Source organism: Pavona decussata, unplaced genomic scaffold, assembly GCF_977016875.1.
Source record: "Pavona decussata unplaced genomic scaffold, jaPavDecu1.1 SCAFFOLD_54, whole genome shotgun sequence".
Classification (NCBI taxonomy): Eukaryota; Metazoa; Cnidaria; class Anthozoa; order Scleractinia; family Agariciidae; genus Pavona; species Pavona decussata.
Genome location: NW_028145476.1, coordinates 527,246 through 545,608, shown reverse-complemented (window position 1 = coordinate 545,608; position 18,363 = coordinate 527,246). Strand labels below are relative to the sequence as shown.

The 18,363-nt window shown below is 39.0% G+C and overlaps 1 protein-coding gene across 1 annotated transcript; it reads right to left on the bottom strand.

Annotated features, from left to right (window-relative positions):
* Positions 1–840: 840 nt before the first annotated feature.
* Positions 841–12,999, bottom strand: LOC146480228 (ciliary microtubule-associated protein 3-like). The gene is made up of 9 exons (XM_085109903.1): positions 12,876–12,999; positions 12,662–12,798; positions 7,013–7,111; positions 5,274–5,387; positions 5,140–5,159; positions 3,411–3,537; positions 3,007–3,119; positions 2,006–2,081; positions 841–1,246 (listed from the first exon to the last, which is right to left on the bottom strand). Exons 1-9 carry the CDS (start codon positions 12,889–12,891, stop codon positions 1,181–1,183), a joined length of 768 nt encoding a protein of 255 aa, XP_084966029.1. The 5' UTR covers positions 12,892–12,999; the 3' UTR covers positions 841–1,180.
* Between the last annotated feature and the right edge of the window lie 5,364 nt (positions 13,000–18,363).

Sequence of the window (18,363 nt, the reverse complement as noted above, 5' to 3'; positions counted from 1 at the left end):
GCAAGTTTTAAGGGCACCTCAATAGACAGGAAATTCCCCCCTCCGCCTTTTCCCGGTACTCAGGTCATAAATTTTGGCTACGCGACAACGGGCAAATCCATAAATCACTTTAATTTAACTTTGAAAGCGAATTAAGATGAGAACAAGACCAATGGCTAACTGCGAAAACTAAGTTCGATCAAAATGCTCACGTTTACATGTTTCACGTCGCTAAATCAGATCGCGAAATTGGATAATTCGTTCTAAGATGTTACCAAAAAGTAAAAGGACGGTCTTTATCGCGACATCAACATCTTTTGTACATTTGTGGCGACTTTTTCTAATTTGAGTGACAATTTGAGGCCGCAAAAGCTTCCAGTAAGGGGCTGTTTACATGGAGAGAGGAAGATCCTAGCACTACGAAGATCCGAGAAGGTGGAAAACATTTTCGTTTGCTTTACATGCAGAAATTTAGGCCGAAGTGGTTACCTAGTGGAGAAGGAAAAGAAGAATAACTGTCGGCCTTGAGCAGCTGAACGCCTGGCTGCCGCCATGTTTGTTCTTTTTGTCCCTAGTACTAGGTTCTTCCGAGCGAACGTTACATGTTGCTAAGATCCTCCTATCTCTCAGCTAGGAAGTTCCTATCTCTAGGAAGATCCTAGCGCTAGGGCCAAGTACAATTTTTGCATGTAAACTGAATAGAGACAAAATATGGCGCTAGGATGATCCACCCTCTAGGATCTTCCTCCCTCCATGTAAACAGCCCCCTAGTAACTGATGGTGCATGACACTGCGGGGAATATACTTCCACAGCACTGTATGTACAATGCGTTATTCAGAGCAAAGTAAGTTACTCAAAGCCAACAGAACTCGTTTTTATTATTTTTCTATCTTCTCTCCTTTTTTGAGGGGGGTGTGGGGAAGGAAGGAAGGAATGCTAAGTATGAAGTTGAGCCGGTGTTCATAATTTCTACAATTATTTTAGTTTATTCCTATTACAAAATACCGTACATCTATGTAATACACGCTTAAAGTCTGATCATACAAAAATGTGTTCCACGATTTAGCCACTGTTAGTATGTGCAAATTTACAATTAAACCAGAATGTTCAGTTTAACTTGTGTCTAGCTGGCATCTTCTCCTGGTCATACAATGTATTTCTCAACAACAGCGACGGCAGTTTCGTGTCCGTGTTGCCATGTTAGAAGTACAAGCTCATGTACGCCTCTCTAAACCTTTGTTTCTTGAGGTCACGATTTGTTTTCAACTGAAGACGTAAAAATGAGGAACATACAGCAATTAATGTAAACCACAGATTGAGAAGCTCAAGTTCAGTTAAAAGAGTTGTCAACTGACGCAAGTAGCCATGTGTGTGTTTACTTCAATAGGCCATTTTACAGTTGTATGCTAAGTGACCTGGCCTTGGATTGGAAGCGAGGCTGAGGGTGACCTTGTTTTGATACAAACCTCACTGCTTTTCATATGAAGATCATGCTGTTCTTATGCTAACTACCCTGCATTTACATATGAAAAGAAATGAGGTTTGTATCAAAACAAGGTCACCCCCAGCCTCGCTTACAATCCAAGGCCAGGTCACTTAACACACAACTGTAAAATGGCCTATTCACCGTACGGAAAAAGATGGCCGCTGTACATTTCACCACAATACCTTGCGAACCTAACACAGCTAATAAGCGCATTATTCCATAGAAAGCCATATTTTTGGCGAAAGTCGTCCCTGAACAAACAAAACTGTCTGAACTGTGTATGTTAGGTTTGAAGATTTTACAACTTTTCTGTTGGTTTTTATAAGCGTTTTAATGATTTATGAGGAAATGTACCAGTCGCCATTTTCTTCGGCACAGTGGATTGGTTCTGTTTGTCGAGTTTTGTGAGTGGCTCTAAAAGCTCGTAGGTACTGTACAAAAAAATGTATTCAGTTTGTTCCAAACTTATTAAAATGGATAAAAGTCTTCAAATATATGATAAATTTATAGAAGTACTCCAACAAATGATATTTTCTTACCATTAATCTAGCGTTCGTTCCCTCGTGATTATGAATGTTTGAACAGTCTCTCACTTTGTAGAATGATTGAAGATAACTACAAACAAGATGATGAAAACAAAAATAACAAGGATTGTAAGTAAATAAATGGGAGACTTCCATCTCTTTTCACTACCTCTACTACAAAACTCAACTAGTTGCTTTCCTTGTAAGCAACCATTCTATTAACTACAGAATCTGACAAGGTACATGTAGTCGATCATGACAGTTTTAGGATACAACGTTGTCTAAGAACTGGTTCAAAAACTCTCTTTAAGGCGTTTCTCGCAATTTTGTTGCGACACAAGTTGCACGAATCATTGCCTGGTGTAATATGCCTTGAAATGAACATGTTGCGCATTTTTTTTTCTTTTTTGCCGCAATCGTTCCGAAAAAATAGAAGTCGACCCTACTTCGTCTCGCAACGGAAACTGCAACAAAACCGTTGCGAGACATGTTCATTTTAGTGGAGACATGTTCATTTCAGTGCATGCAACTCGTTTTGCAACAGCACAACGAAATTGTGAGACCTCAAGGCGTTTCTAGATGACAATTTTAAGTTGGCAAACTCAGGGATAAAGGGGGTTAGTTTGTAAAGAAACTGTTTGTATGTCTGTGGGGGAGAAGCAACAAATATTTGGTTTCACCAACTTAATTGATTACTACAGATAAATTGTCTACCATAGAGAGATTTAAAAGCTGACGTTTTGAGCGTAGGCTCTTCGCTAAAGCGTATCTGACCAAAAGCAAACGATTGAAATGTCAGCTTTTTAACCTCTTACAGTGGCCAAACAAAACTTGACAAAACTTCACCCAATTGCTTAAATTCAAGTAAGACAGCAAATCTCTCTACACATCCTGATTTCTTACCAGACATTCAGTAGTATAATGAACTATTTCAGCCTGGCTTAGAAACATTGGAGTTCTTATACGCGGCTTTTCAATGTATTTTCAAAACGTCACTATATTGTCTATACTTTTACCTTTTAGTATATTTTTCTCCCGTTTGCAAATGGTGTTCGTAGCATTTCCGACAGAGATGAACTCTCTTGTATTCATAGTAGTCACCAACTGGAGGACTTTTGCAAGATTTACACTGCAGTTAAAAGAAGAATACTTTTATAATCAAATACTGAAACTGAAAACGACATTACAAAGGACTTGCATGGAAACACACAATACACAGTTTACATCTCTCATTTACCTTATATTGTATTAAATTAGTTCCTGGTATCATAGTGTCTGAAATTTTGTACAAATTTTGTCCGAAATCAATAAAATTGAGTCCAAAAATTGTCTGTCTGAAATAAAATGTCATAAATTAAAGGCATCCGAAATTTTTGGGCTGGGCTTAATGCATTATCCTGAATACTCAATAAATACTTACAATATCTGATTCTCCAAATTCATTGCATTTGATTGTAACTGATGTTATCAGTGTTTGTGGCCCTCCAAACGAACCATGGAATTTTACTTTTCTATCCCTCTTGGCATCAAACTCATAGGCACCAGGCCTGCAGAAAACATGTTGTAAAACTATTATGAAGTTCAATAACTAAAATGGAGATAAATGGTCAGTGGTAACAATTTTCCCTCCAATGTGAATTAAATTTAACACACCAACTACCACTAAACAAGAAAAATTGTAATCAAAAACTCAGGTCACATTTGATTTCAAGACCATAATCCTGAATACGAATGTGTGGGATAACTGTAAGATTTATCTTTTTACGTGAATTTGGGAAGATGTATCTGCAAACTTTCACTAAATTATGTGTGATAATGGCACCTGGCACAAGTTTCTAGCATGTTCAAACACTGCAATGTACTTACTGTATACTTTGATGTTATGTTTAAAACACAAGCAGCAGTGCTTTATAGGGATTCAAAACCATGAGGCACAGCCGAGTGGTTTTAGACCCGATAAAACACGTGCTGCGAGTTTTTTGAATGGCTTCAAGAACATTCCTGGAAAGGCATGTGTCAAGAGAATTCATAACAACGATGCTTTTGTGAGCGTTGGAAATAAACACCGCATACTAACAAGGAGGAGGTTTAATCGGGTTTTAAAACCACTGCACGTGATGTTTTATCGACCATTTTGATAGGTAAATAGGCCTATGAATTATTAATGAGTTTTTGAAGGATCAATACTACCACTCTTTATCAATTCATACTACAATAATCGTATCAAACAAGTACCTAATCATTTGAGAACAAGTCATGGTCATTTCCTCGACATAACATTATCATACCAAAAGTAACAAACCTGTTAAAACATCCCTAATTTTAGTTATTACTCAGAAAAAGCTTGGTGAACCCAATTTTGTTTATGGAACTATAATAAGCATGTTCAGATACAACTATTTGCAAAGTTTAAAACAATATTATAATTTGTAGGGAGGGGTAATCGGAGCCACCTTAAATTTGTGGCCCCTCCAAAAAGCTGTATCTGAATATACTGATCATAGTTTAAAAAATACAATAAAAAATGGGGTCACCAAGCTCGTTTTGGAGTTATAACTACTTAAAGCTAATATTAGGAGTGTTTTAACATGTTTCAAACAGGTTGTTTGCCGATGATAATTAGGCATTTGTTTGATACCATTACTGTTGTACAAACTAATAAATAGTGGTGGTATTAATCCACAAAGTATAAGTGTTGAGGAGTACTGGAAACTTGCAGCTTACACTACCTCTCATAATAGTTGTAATCAGAATAGTAAGAAGTACCAGTCCTGACTTTGTAACATGTGTGGCAAAATCCAATAATGCAAATACCAACAATTTTCCATAGAGATTTTAGAGATCCCATACAGATACTACAAAAGCGTATACAAAAAACATCTTAACTACTAAGCTCCATCTGTAATGAACCCCTTATTTTAAAATCCCCCCCCCCCCCCCTTCCATGTAACATTTTTCATTTTTCGTAAATCATTGCTGTACATGCAGTATGTTTCAGTCAGTTGTGGGGAAACATTTTGTAAAAGCTATTTGAGTTTTATTCAACTCTCATGACTTCAAATAAGCCCAGCCTTCTCTAAAAAGCCCCTTTCTCTCTTAACACAGCTTTTACAGTAAACCAAAATCTTTAGTAGAGAAAGTATCCTTACCCAGGATGAGCATCATGATCCTGAAACATAACACGAATTCCGCACATTAGTCATTTTAACAGTAGTTATGTTATATACAAAAAGGTTATCCTCTTAATGTGTGCCTTGTCAATCAACTTTGTTTCTAAATTTACCTTACTAATTGCAGGAAATCTTGTTGCACCAACATTAAATGATTTGAATGCTTCATCAAAGTGGATTGGTTTACTTATAATTGCCTGATGTGTGGGTGGGCCTGGGACATCCATCTGGTAAATAAACAAATTATTTAAAGTGGTTAGTGCATGAAAAACTACCACAAAGTTCACGGACTATGATAACCACAAAAGTAGAAATTTGTTGTTCCAGAAACTATCCATGCACCTCACAACATGGAGGATTATTTGGATTTGAATTCCCCAACCGCACCCCTTTAGATTGCCCTGGGCTAAAAATTGGTTTAAATGACTTTTATGTGTTATGTTTGGAGAAGGCTTGTTTTGGGGGAGCTTATATTTAGCTGTTCATCACAGCTGCTGTTTTGAGACCCACCACAATGGGGAAGGTCTAGAGTTTGCCCAGCAATGATGTTTATTGATCAGCTGGAATGGGAAACCCAACTACCAAGGACAGCTCTGCCCAAGATTATGGAGCAGCGCAGTATCTGGAGGAAACTCAAATAAATTATTTATGTGTGAGAGTGCAGTCAACTAAGTTAGGGAGATATTTGGAGAGTCATTTGCAGGTCAATAAGTTAGACTTACTAGGGCTTAGAGGGGTGTTTGTATCTGAGATTTTTTGTTGTTTGTTTTTCTTTTTTTGGGGGGGGGGCATATTTTTTTAAATTTATATATTTTTTTATTTTTCAGGGGGGGGGGGGTGGGATGGAGGGGCTATTTTCAGTAATCATCTCAGAAATTCAGATAAAGGCAAAGAAGATGATTAGCCTGTATACTAGTTGTTTCCTTTCCAAGATTCAGGACATGCACAAATGGAACAAAAAAATTGGGAGGGGGTGGGAGGCAATGTAGGATCTTTTCCCTCTGCCCAGAAGCTTTTGTTCACTTTTCACACTTGCTTGGAAAGGAATGATTGCTACAGAGGGTATGGAATGATAAGCACTCCACTGACGTGTATTAATCAAATACAATAACTACATGTGAGACAGCCATTTTACTTACTGTAAAACTGATCTACAGCCTGTTTCTCAGAAGTCCTGATAACTTAGCATTTTTTATCAATTAACAGTGTAGATTTTAATTTAGTGTAATTTAGTGTAAGCTTTGTAAATTCTAGCTTTTCAAATCAATAAAGATTGAGCCTCAAATACAATAGTTTCTTGGACTTTCAAGGAACACACCCTGGACCAAATATGTCAAACACCAAATCAGTTTGCCTATGCCACAGATGGAATCAACCGCTGGTACACGTAACTACCGCTTGTAAATTAGCACCCAAACCCTTGTTCTAGACCCCCAACAGCACACCAGTATCTGAGCACACTAGGTGTGATGAATAATTGGCCTTTGCACAGGTCACTATTTGATTGGTCTTGTTAGTGCCAATCAGATTGAAGGGCATTTCAAAAGTGACCTCTGGTATTTTGTTACCAGGAACTGAGTACACTCTGTGATTGGCCTCTTCACAAGGTCATTGTTCAATTGGTCTGGTTAGTGCCAATTAGATTGAAGGGCATTTCGAAAGTGACTTGCAGTATTTTGTTTCCTTCATTGGAGGAAGGTTCAGAACAAGGATTTGGGCGAGTAATTCACAGCCAGTATTTACCGACGGTTGATTCTGTCTGTGGTGCGGGCTACAAATCAGTCCACTCAGCTCTACCTTTTGATCCAGTGGATGAAATAACTTATACAGAACTTGGCAGTCATAAACTTACATGAGCTGGTTTAGGAAATCTGGGAGCAGTTCTTGCACCAACTGAGTAACCTCTTCTACAAACAGGTCTTCTTTCCAGTTCGTAAATGAAGCCACTGACCTTTTAAGGTAACAAAACACAAACTGTGAACCACAGCTCCCATCTTGAATAGTCAAAATAAAACCAATGAATTATTGCATCAAACAAATTGGGAAAGGGTTAGTACATGCAATAAATAGAAAGGAGAGAACGGAAGATACAGATGAAACTTTTCACGTAAAAGCAGTTACCATTGGGTTGGGCACAAGTGTCTGTATTACAGGGAGACATTCCAAGAGATTGCTATGTTGCTCAAGGCTGTTGCCTAAGAAAAGTTTCAATGATGGCCCTCAAGGCCAAAAGCTAAGAAGAAGGTCGTACAGGGGTATTTTCGTGATGCGTTATTAGCTGATTTTATTTCCCGTGAAACGTGAATGTAATAAATTATTCTTCCTAATCTGTGACTTGAAGGTTTTGCGTGACCCGTGAAGAGCTTGAAAATGAAATTTTCATTTCTGTGATCCGTGATTTGCTATTTTTTCTGTTCGTGAACCGTGCAAGAGACCCCCCCCCCCCCCCCCCTGTTCGACCCTCCAAGAAGTTAGGAGTCCAACATGTGAAGTGTTCTAGGTGCTACTGCAAAAAATTTAGGCACCCAATGGAAGCATTTTCTTGGGCGCCCCAGCTGGCTACCGGGCTCTTCTTAGGTAGCAGCCTTGTTCCCATGCTGCATTATTCTAGGTACCATATTATCACCAGAAAATTCCACTGTCAATTTCCTGCCGGTACCCAAATGTCAAAAATTCTGTCAAATTAAGGTCGAATGTCAAATTTTAGAAATTCTTGTGTTTTGAGTTTTCGATTGTACCATTATTGTTGCTATGTGTATCATCTTGAAAAGGCTCTACAGAGGTTGAGTTCAGAGAGTCTTGGTCTATCATGGACCTAACGCACTGTCAGGTTGTGTGGCACAGCTCTAACACCCATTTTTAGTCCAAAATGAGCAACTTTCCCTACCCATTTTTTGACCAAAAAAGTAATTTTCACTTCCCATTTTGAAACCTGACTCCTACACGTAAATGATATCCATTTTCAGATCTGAGCGCTAAATTCATTTTCATACCGAAAAAGTTCACCCATGCATACTGGCATGGGCCATACATTCAGAGGTTCCTTGGTCACCGTACATGCATGTGCTGGTGGGCAAAAAGAAACCTTCGCAAACATCTGTTTGATTCTTTGATCTATACCTGGTCGAATAAATTAAAAATTCTGGTTTCTTTATATAACCGGCTGCCAACTGGTTTACCGGTTACTGGCTTGCACAAACTCGTGCAGAGATTTGTGGGAAATTAGGAGCCAATGGGATTTTGTTTTGTAAAGCCTGCCACACACTTGAGGAAAGAGCTGAGCAAACTGCCTCGCGAGGCAATCAGCTCAGCTGTTTCCTCAAGTGTGCGGTTTTCGTGAGAATTTTGCCTCGCGAGGCGAAATCTCAAATATCAAACATGATAGATATTTTCCTCACGGCCTCGCGAGGCGAAAAACTCACGAAAACGAAACCGCTCACATGATGAAACAGCTGAGTTAATCGCCTGGCGAGACAGTTTGCTCAGCTCTATCCTCAAGTGTGCGGCAGGCTCAACACGCCTTCACATGCAAAAAGAAAGCTTGCTTACATTTCCAAGCAGTTTGCAAGCACTTTATCCAATGGTTCAACATTTAAATAGTAAAAGCCACTGTGGGGTATGGTCGTCCAAATGTTTCAATATTCGCTAAGTTGTATTCGCTGTCGCTAAATTACATTCACTATCGCTAAATTACATTCGCTGTCGCTAAATTGTTCATTCGCTGTCGCTAATACTTATTCGCTATCGCTAAATTGTACATTCGCTATCGCTAATACTCATTTGCTATCGCTTAATTTCATTCGCTTTCGCTAAATTACATTCGCTGTCGCTAATACTTATTCGCTATCGCTAAATTGTACATTCGCTGTCGCTAATACTCATTTGCTATCGCTAAATTTCATTCGCTTTCGCTAACTTACATTCGCTGTCGCTAATACTTATTCGCTATCGCTGATATTCATTCGCTCTCGCTAAATTTCATTCGCTGTCGCTGAGTGTTTCCATTTCATGCGCTAAAAATTAACTCAGGGTATCCCCACACGGGAAAGTTTTTGGAAAGCCGCTAACCGCAGATTTGCATTCAAAAACATGTGAGATCTCACGATGGCCGACGAAAAGGTATGGAAATGCTCTTCTGAAATTAAAATTTCAGATTTAGTTCGCTTCTAAGCCGTTCCTCAGTGAAACGCTGGAGCTAGTATACGAAAAGGCTTTCTCCGGGGCTTTGTATGAGCTTAAAGTTTGGCTCATGGCACCATCGTGCTTCGTCGAGGCGGGAAAATATGTTCAGGCGAATGCAGCGGGACTCTGTAAAACGAGGATACGGACGGGCGGATGCAGACGGCGGACTTTAAAAAAAAAAAACCAAGAAAAAAGAAAATAGCTAGGATGTTGATACTGTTAAATTTTTTGGTTAATTGCCACCTTCTAAGAAATGCTAGCTTTGGCTATTTTTTTTTTAATTTGAATTAATTTAAATCTTATTGTCAGTCAAACAGCGAAAACGCTATAGAATGTTTCTTCTCGTTTTTCAACCAAATCAGTCTGAGTTTGCAGAGGAACTCCTTACATTAGTACGACACACCATCCAGCAAAACAACACTTTCATATTCATGAACAGTTACGGGATAATCTAGCCTCCCACTAAAAACGACTGCGTGGGAGGCTAGGGATAATCTGATAAACGGGAAAAGTAATGTATGAGCTCTTGTTACGCATTATAGATTGGAAATCGTGGTTATTGTTCGAACAGACACATCGATACAAGTTATTAAAGATTATTTTAAGATGTCCAAAGATTTCCCTGCGTAAGATTTGCGAACGTGTCATTTTCCTCCCAGGACATGAAATCTGCACACAAGCGACGTTTCCTTTCAAGTTTTAATTTAGAGCAGAGCATGTCTTGAACAATCGAGACGAATTAAAGATCGCGATTTTTTTTTGTGGTCCCTCGCTGAAACGAACATGAACTTCTCGTGCTTGAAAAAATGTCACTTTTTTTCTCTGGGAAAATTTTATGGGTTCCATATTTGGACGTTTGCGGTCACGAAAAAGTTACGTTCTGCCAAGATGTCTGATGTAGAGGAACACGAGTTAGAAAAGACAGTATTCCTCGGTTTATTCAGCAGTGGAACACCAATTTCAGGTCCGCTTTTTAAGGAGAAAGCGAAACATTTCTCAGCGCAGTTGAAAGCGGAGTCGACCGATCGCGAAAGCTTCAAAGCATCAACCGGTTGGTTAGACAAGTTTAAAAGTCTACTCACAATTAAATTCTGTTTACTTTATTTCGTTCCTTTACATTACTGTTTCATTAATATTCATATTTTCGATTATCCGGACTATTTATTCAAATCCCAACGAGTCCGGATAATCGAGGTTCGACTGTACCAAGTTCACGGAGAAGACGACCCCTGACAACTAGGGACTGAAGGCCGCCGCCGAGGCAACTGGGGAAAACCAGAAACTGACCGAAAAAACCTGTTTTTTCTGTCAGGTAAAAAAACTGAATGTTCAAAAAAGGGAAAAACCAAAATCCGCAATGAATATCAAAACCGAAAAGACGCAAAACCCGATCAAAAAAGTCCCCCTATTGTAAGGAAAACTTTGCTTGTGTGCAAATTTAAAGGGAAGAAAATGATACGTTCGCAAATCCTACGCATATAAATCTTTGGACATCTTAAAATAATCTTTTAATGACTTGTATCAATCTGTCTGTTGCCTAACAAGAGCTCGTACAGTACTTTTCCCGTTAATCAGATTATCCCGTAACTGTTCATGAATGTGAATGTGTTGTTTTGCTGGATGGTGTGTCGTACTAATGTACGGAGTTCCTCTGCAAACTGATTTGGTTGAAAAACGAGAAGAAACATTCTACAGCGTTTTCGCTGTTTGACTGACAATAAGATTTAAATTAATTCAAATTAAAAAAAAAATAGCCAAAGCTAGCATTTCTTAGAAGGTGGCAATTAACCAAAAAATTTAACAGTATCAACATCCTAGCTATTTTCTTTTCTCTTGGTTTTTTTTTTAAAGCCCCATCCGCCATCCGCCGTCCGCATCCGCCCGTCCGTATCCTCGTTTTACAGAGTCCCGCTGCATTCGCCTGAACGTATTTTCCCGCCTCGACGAAGCACGATGGTGCCATGAGCCAAACTTTAAGCTCATACAAAGCCCCAGATAAAGCCTTTTCGTATACTAGCTCCAGCTTTTCACTGAGGAACAGCTTAGAAGCGAACTAAATCTGAAATTTTAATTTCAGAAGAGCATTTCCATACCTTTTCGTCGGCCATCGTGAGATCTCACATGCTTTTGAATGCAAATCTGTGGTTAGCGGCTTTCCAAAAACTTTCCCGTGTGGGGATACCCTGAGTTAATTTTTAGCGCATGAAATGGAAACACTCAGCGACAGCGAATGAAATTTAGCGAGAGCGAATGAATATCAGCGATAGCGAATAAGTATTAGCGACAGCGAATGTAATTTAGCGAAAGCGAATGAAATTTAGCGATAGCAAATGAGTATTAGCGATAGCGAATGTACCATTTAGCGATAGCGAATAAGTATTAGCGACAGCGAATGAACAATTTAGCGACAGCGAATGTAATTTAGCGATAGCGAATGTAATTTAGCGACAGCGAATACAACTTAGCGAATATTGAAACATTTGGACGACCATAGTGGGGTGCTAAAGATTAATTGATATAATTTGTGAATGCTTGAATACATTTGTGACTTTGCTGATATTTTGGCGAAAAACTTCCTTTGAAACTTTCGAGGCAGTGTTGTTGATGTGACATGCTAAAATGCAGGACTGGAAGTGACAATTCACATAATGGAGTATGACGTGCACCATGCATGCACAATAGGAATTGGATGGATGTTTGCAGAGGTTTCTTATTCGGCCACCTGCCAGCGAATAGATGTAGGGCAAGGAAGGAACCTCACCTTGCAGGGTATAAACCAGCTCCCCAAGGAGATACTACTAAATTTGTATATTCTGTATAAATATAAATGTTAGATGTGGCATCTAGCTCCTTGTCCCACCGTTGTAAGATCTTGGAGATAAAAAGCCTGACTGTTTAATCTAGCTTAAATTAAAACAGATTTTACCTTGCCCTCACTTTTCCACGTAGAACAGAAACTCAAACGTACAAATTATATGCAGAACATAAGTTTACATGCAACAAATGAACAGCGTATCTTGCAGGGTAGCATTCACTCAAGCTGTACATAAAGTTAAAAACTTTAAACTTATAATTTTGAGGGGCAGAGCAACATTGCGACACTTAACTTCGCGAAAAAGGCCAACACCACGGTATATATTCTCAAGCGCTGTGGGTAAGATTGTATGAATGAAAGCTTATTGAAAGCATGTCAATTTCGTTTACAAATCACGCAATTGACCATCGACCTCAGCCCCTTTTCGCGGACTAGTTCAAAGATTTTCAAGACAAAATCTGAAAAAAAACATACGGTCAAGACAAAAGCAATACGTTTAGTTACCTCTGCATTGTCATAACACCCCGGACCACGATTTGGTGCGCCTCGTAACCCAAGCTCGTTTCCAAAGCGATTCGGTGGCACTTTGAGCGGCAAGAGTTCGCGGTTAAGAGTTGTTCCAAAAGCGACCGCTCCTCGTCCTATAAAGCAAAAACTGCGTTCCATTAGTCACTACCGTTGTGCTAATCCCTTATATATAAATTTCTTCTCAATATACCGTCATTTGTAGTCATGATTTTGTTGTTTCCTTTGACACAAAAAGTCAAAATGGTGTTCTCTACGCGGAATTTGCTGTTTGCCGCAAAAGTCTCTTTATTGCCATGACAACGAATAGTTACAGCCGCTTACGTTTAGTATGACAGGCGCATAAGTCATTCAAGAGTGGAGGGGGGATTGGGCTGAAGTCCATCAGGCATATAAGAAAATATGAAATTTATTGTTTTCGTTAAAACAAGGAAAAACTAGACACTTAAAAACTAGCTGACATGAAATTAAACAGTCAAGAGGCAAGACATGCGTAGCATTTGATGCTCCTGTCGCCTGGTCTATTCGTGAGCATGACAGCCTTGTGGAGACAAGTCAAAGGACACTTTACACAAAAATTTGTGTAGATGAAATGATACATCAATTAGGCTGCGTGTTGTTACGAATCAATTTTTTCGTTGTTTCATCGCTGATTTCACCGGAGGGAAGCTTCTTTCGGAGGATTGTTACATTTGGAACTTTTAATATGCCGCCCGTATCAAGCGGCAGGGATTATGCAATGATTATTATCGATTATCAGATTATATCGATTGTTATCGATCAGTTATCTGCGGACCAGAAGTTACCTCACGAGCTCATGTTCTTCAGCATTCAGTTACTGAATTCTCAGTTCCAATTTTCTCCACAAAAATTTATATTATATTTGGGTTTCCCTCAACATAATACCCATAAATTGTAAGAAATTACTACACGACCAAAAATTGCAACACATGCGTTGGAGAAATACTACGCCAGTAATTTTTGGTTAGGAATAGATGGTACGACAGTACTTGAGACCCACGCCGGAAAACCTGATAAATACAAAAAGTCACCACACATACACCTAGTTTCCCTAGTTTCTCAAGAAATCCTCTTCCAAAAGTCGGAACGGCTAAAATGAGTGAGCGAGTTCACGCAAAAATAAAGGCGCAGAGACTGGGGTTTTCTTTTAAAAAGGACGGGAGCCCCGGCAAAAATGGTGTAAATTGATGTGTTTGTATGGGAAAACGATAACAGTTAATTTCCATGTGGAGCAAAGTCTGAAATCCCTCTACCTCTTTCGCTCTAACTGAATGGGTCGCGGATTGTCCAACCAAAATTTCAGTTCTCCAGGTCACACACCGGGTCATTTATTTCTTATATTATTTGGGTCAGAATCGTATAATTCTGCCAACAACTTTGATCCAAACACTCACGGCTACCGAAATCCCAAAAAACAGACAGGCAAAACGTAACGTTAGCCACGGCGAACTAATTTGAGATGATTTCCTTAGCTCGTCAGTCACAGATATATCTCAGTTGCATATTATGAAAGCATTATGCTGTAAACAAAAGTATCACCAGGAAAACATATGCTTCATTCAGCTGAGTAAGTCAAGGTTATATAAAACGACTGACTCCCGATTGGCCCATCTATCATCTATGGTTCACTGCTGTTCAAGCATGCCAACGCTTTCTTTTTTATCGGCATGTTTAGTTTTATTCCGTTCGAAAACAGTTTAGTTACCTGTTCTCTGAAAAGCAGACTGAGAACAATCATTTCGTTGATTCAGTGTACAATATGTCTTGAACCTCGTTCAGACAAAATTTTAAACATGTTTCCAGGCGTTTTTCCCTCTTAGAACTTCTTCAGATGAAGCGATTCGTCCGTGTTGCATGGATCGGCGAGTTGTGAATATTTCATCAGTGCCATAAGTTACGCGTCCCTTTTGTCAACCATGCTGACCTTGGCTAACGTCTCTATAGTTTTGTTAAGGGTTGTTATTCAAAACAAGAGAAATGTTTAAACATATAATAAAACCGAACTCAGTATGGCACCTGTTTAACCGACCAACAGGAAGCAATAAACGAAATACAGCTGAGTCCCTATAACCTGAACAGCAGGGAAACACGACCGAATGGCATGAGCGCCTGTGAGCGGACGAATGATTTCAAACGGCAGTCCCCCTTACTTCTCATAGACCACTCAGTACTCGGAAATAAGACGAAAAATGTGGTCAAAAAACTTGTGTTTTTCTAATATCTCCGTTTTTAAGTCAAAACGATCGAAAACGGATTCGCGTGGACGGGACTTAAGAGTTGTCACTGCTTTCGTAAACACAAAAGTCATTGGCGGATCTTGGGAAAGGCTCCGAGGGGAGGGGGTGGGGGGCTTTTATCGTAGCCCAAAACTGAGGCCCCGACTAGCCGAGATATTTCGCTTCACAAAGAGAAGCAAGTCCAGTGTTGGAGAGCGGGCTCGTCACATACGTCAAGTTCTGGATTCGCCTCTGAGATGGTTGTACGTAGGCTTTCAGCAGGTTTGCTAGCTGGGAATATAGGGAAAACGGTCGGAATGACAAGTTTTCGTGTATTGGCTGGGGTAAGCCGCATTGACTAATATCTTGGTTTTTTTTGTCTGGAAATTCTGGACTTGTCTACATTTTTCTTGCACACTAAAACTGTCTGCCAGTTTGACTTCAATTAATAGATTCAAGCCATATGCTGTTTGGGCGGTCAATGTTGATGATAAAACTCATCTTAAAAAAATAATTGTATCTGACCTAAAAAGGTATAAAAACCAAATGCGTTTATACATATATTGCAGTTAAAACTAAGATACGCAATACGTGCAGTCGACGTTAAAACGACGCGGTCTGTCATCATCTATATTTTACTGACGTCATCTGGATTCTTCGGCTTGCTACTAGTACTTATTCGGCATGGTAATGTTCGACATATACTTATGGACCATGACCTCTGCTTTTGGCCGCACGCTGTCAGTTTAATGAGATTTTTGGCAGCATATAATGGGTTAAAAGAATGTGTTGACGCAATAACGTTTTGAAGAATACCTCAGATTTTTACATGAAGCCCAATTTCATAGAATTATCGTGTAAGCTGCTTCTTTGTACAGGAAATGTATAGTTGGCATGTTGCTGGCATAAAGCCTAGCAAACAGGAGCACGCAAAATATTTTTAGAAGTAAATCAGCGAGGAAAATCCTTTTACGTTCCATCAACATATCTTTCTAGATTTCAGATTTTCAATCTTTTATCCGTTTGTACTATTTACTCTCAGTTTATAACAATCTAATTTGCGTCATCACATTACATAGAAAAAGAAAGATGACAATTTTTTTAGCAGGAAATATGCGCAGTGACTTGGGCTTTCGCCGAGTCGGTCACTGCCACGTGCAAGCAATTTTATAAAACGTTTGGGGACACTGTACATTTATTTTGCTCCTTACAGTAAGTTTCAAGGATTATATTTACGAGACTGATATCGTTTAGAAGTTAATAATGAGATCAATATAAAACATGACCAAAAGAATTACAAGCCTATTAAAATACCATCATTTTTCTCCGAGGCCATATAAACTATGATTAAGCCGGCGGCCTTCACAGCAAGATAATTGGATCATTACTGAATTGTATTTCTTTTGGGCGAGTCCTGCATGCCTGAGGAGTCATGTACAGACTGTCTGCCTATGGATATGAACAACACATATTATTGGAGGTTACTTCACTGAGTATCAAAAACATCAACGACTTTATTCAAATAATATGATTGCACCAACACTTGAACACAGGTAGGTTACGGTTCAGCTACAAAAGTGTTTATCATATTCAATGTAATACCATTGTAACAATAATAATAATAATTCAGTGTTAACGGAAACCCAAGAATGCGAGCAATAAAGCTTGTTATCGATTTTTTTGGATGCTGTGTAATAAGTAACCAGTTTAATCAGTTCTATATCGTTTGGGACATTTCTGCAAAACAAACACAGTTTGATGTGTTTATTATTCTTTTCGTGAATCGGTTGAAGTGGTGCCAACTGAAAGTATCTGAGAGAACAGAGTGTTTTGGTTTCCCCTTGCCGAATCTACAAACTGCTTTTTTTCCCGAAATCCCAGCTGTGTGCGAGGGCGATTAACGCCATCTACTCGCAGAAATGATCTGTTCAGGAACTGCCTCTTGACTCAGTTACGACACTGAAAAGTCTCCCAGTTGAGTAAGGCAAAACTGGAAAATATAGGGATAAATCATCTCTGGGCTGATAACTAACAATTAATTTTCTTAAGTGTCGGTGAAGAGTAGCAGATATTTACCGAGTCGCGAACAGCTCCAATCAGGCACCACAAGTGCACGCGTGCGTGCGTGTATGTACTGAGTAGTAGCCAATCAGAGCCCACTAGTTTGGTATAAGAACGAAATGGGGATATTTCTGCTGAGTCATCACTTTTTGCAGTTGAAAATTGAGCCGGGAAATATTTCTGCTGATTCGTCACATTTTTTGTAGTTGAAAGTTAAGCACTTCTTGGCATGAGAGTACCACTCAGAACACTGATTTTTTTTCCTCCTTTTTTTTTTATTTCCTGAAAGCCAGACAACAAAACCTGTCTCACTGAGAAAACGGCTGAATAATCCGAATTCAGAGTTATGTGTATTACTGGAAAAAATCAAAAAGGCCGATGTCACAAGTGACAGAAATAGGAAAAACAAATGATTTAAGACCATATTTTAGTCTAGACAGGACAAGTGCTGAAGCGCTGAACGCGGCGTTAATTCAAGGATCCCGGGCTGTGTTTGTTCAATAGAAACTGACCAAACAAAAAGCAGAGTTCTCCTATTCGGAATGAATTTTGTTCTTGGGAAAATTATCTGAAGAAATATGTAACTCTATAGCACTCATTTTATCGCCTGGCTTCCAGAATTATAACGGGAATGTCATATAGATAGACCGACAAATTACGAAAACCGCAGAGAATTCAAAATGCGTAAATTAACGCAATACGCAGACTGTTTTGTTTTTATTCAATTTACGCAAAATATTGAGATTGCTCTGAAACGAAGCTATATTTAAGTTAAAAAGTGAAGGAATTAGGGGAATGTTGTCGACCAGGAGCGGCTCCTGTGTTGACTCATTTTTCGGTTCAGGAAAGTTTTCAGCGATGAAAATGTACGGTCTAGGTCAAGCTATTTATGGTCATTCTGTTTTTAATCCTGTACTCTCAAACGTGTTCACTAACAAAACAGGAAAAATACTTTTTGCAATGCGTAAAACATAGAGAAACAACATCCCAAAATGCAAAACAGCACTTTTCAATCCACTAGTCAACTGATCCCTTTACCGAGTTTAGGATTTCATGTAGACTCGACTCGAACGTAAGAAGCAAATTCTTCCACAGCTTTAGCTTTACATAGGGAATTAGTGAATATAAGCCGGCACAGCATTGAAGTACTGCTTTATAGCTGTCAGCCAGAACGCATGCTACAAGACTATGAACCTTACCTCAGGGAGAGAACTGAGGGTACCGAAAAATTAAAAAAAAAAAAAAAAAGAAGAAGAAGAAGCTTATTCAGTTTATAAAAGCAAAAGTTGGAAATTAAAGCAAGACAATATGGGATCTTCTTGACGCAAATTGATAAAGGAATAGAGATTAAGCTTAGGAGCATAACTTCATTCATGACTGAAT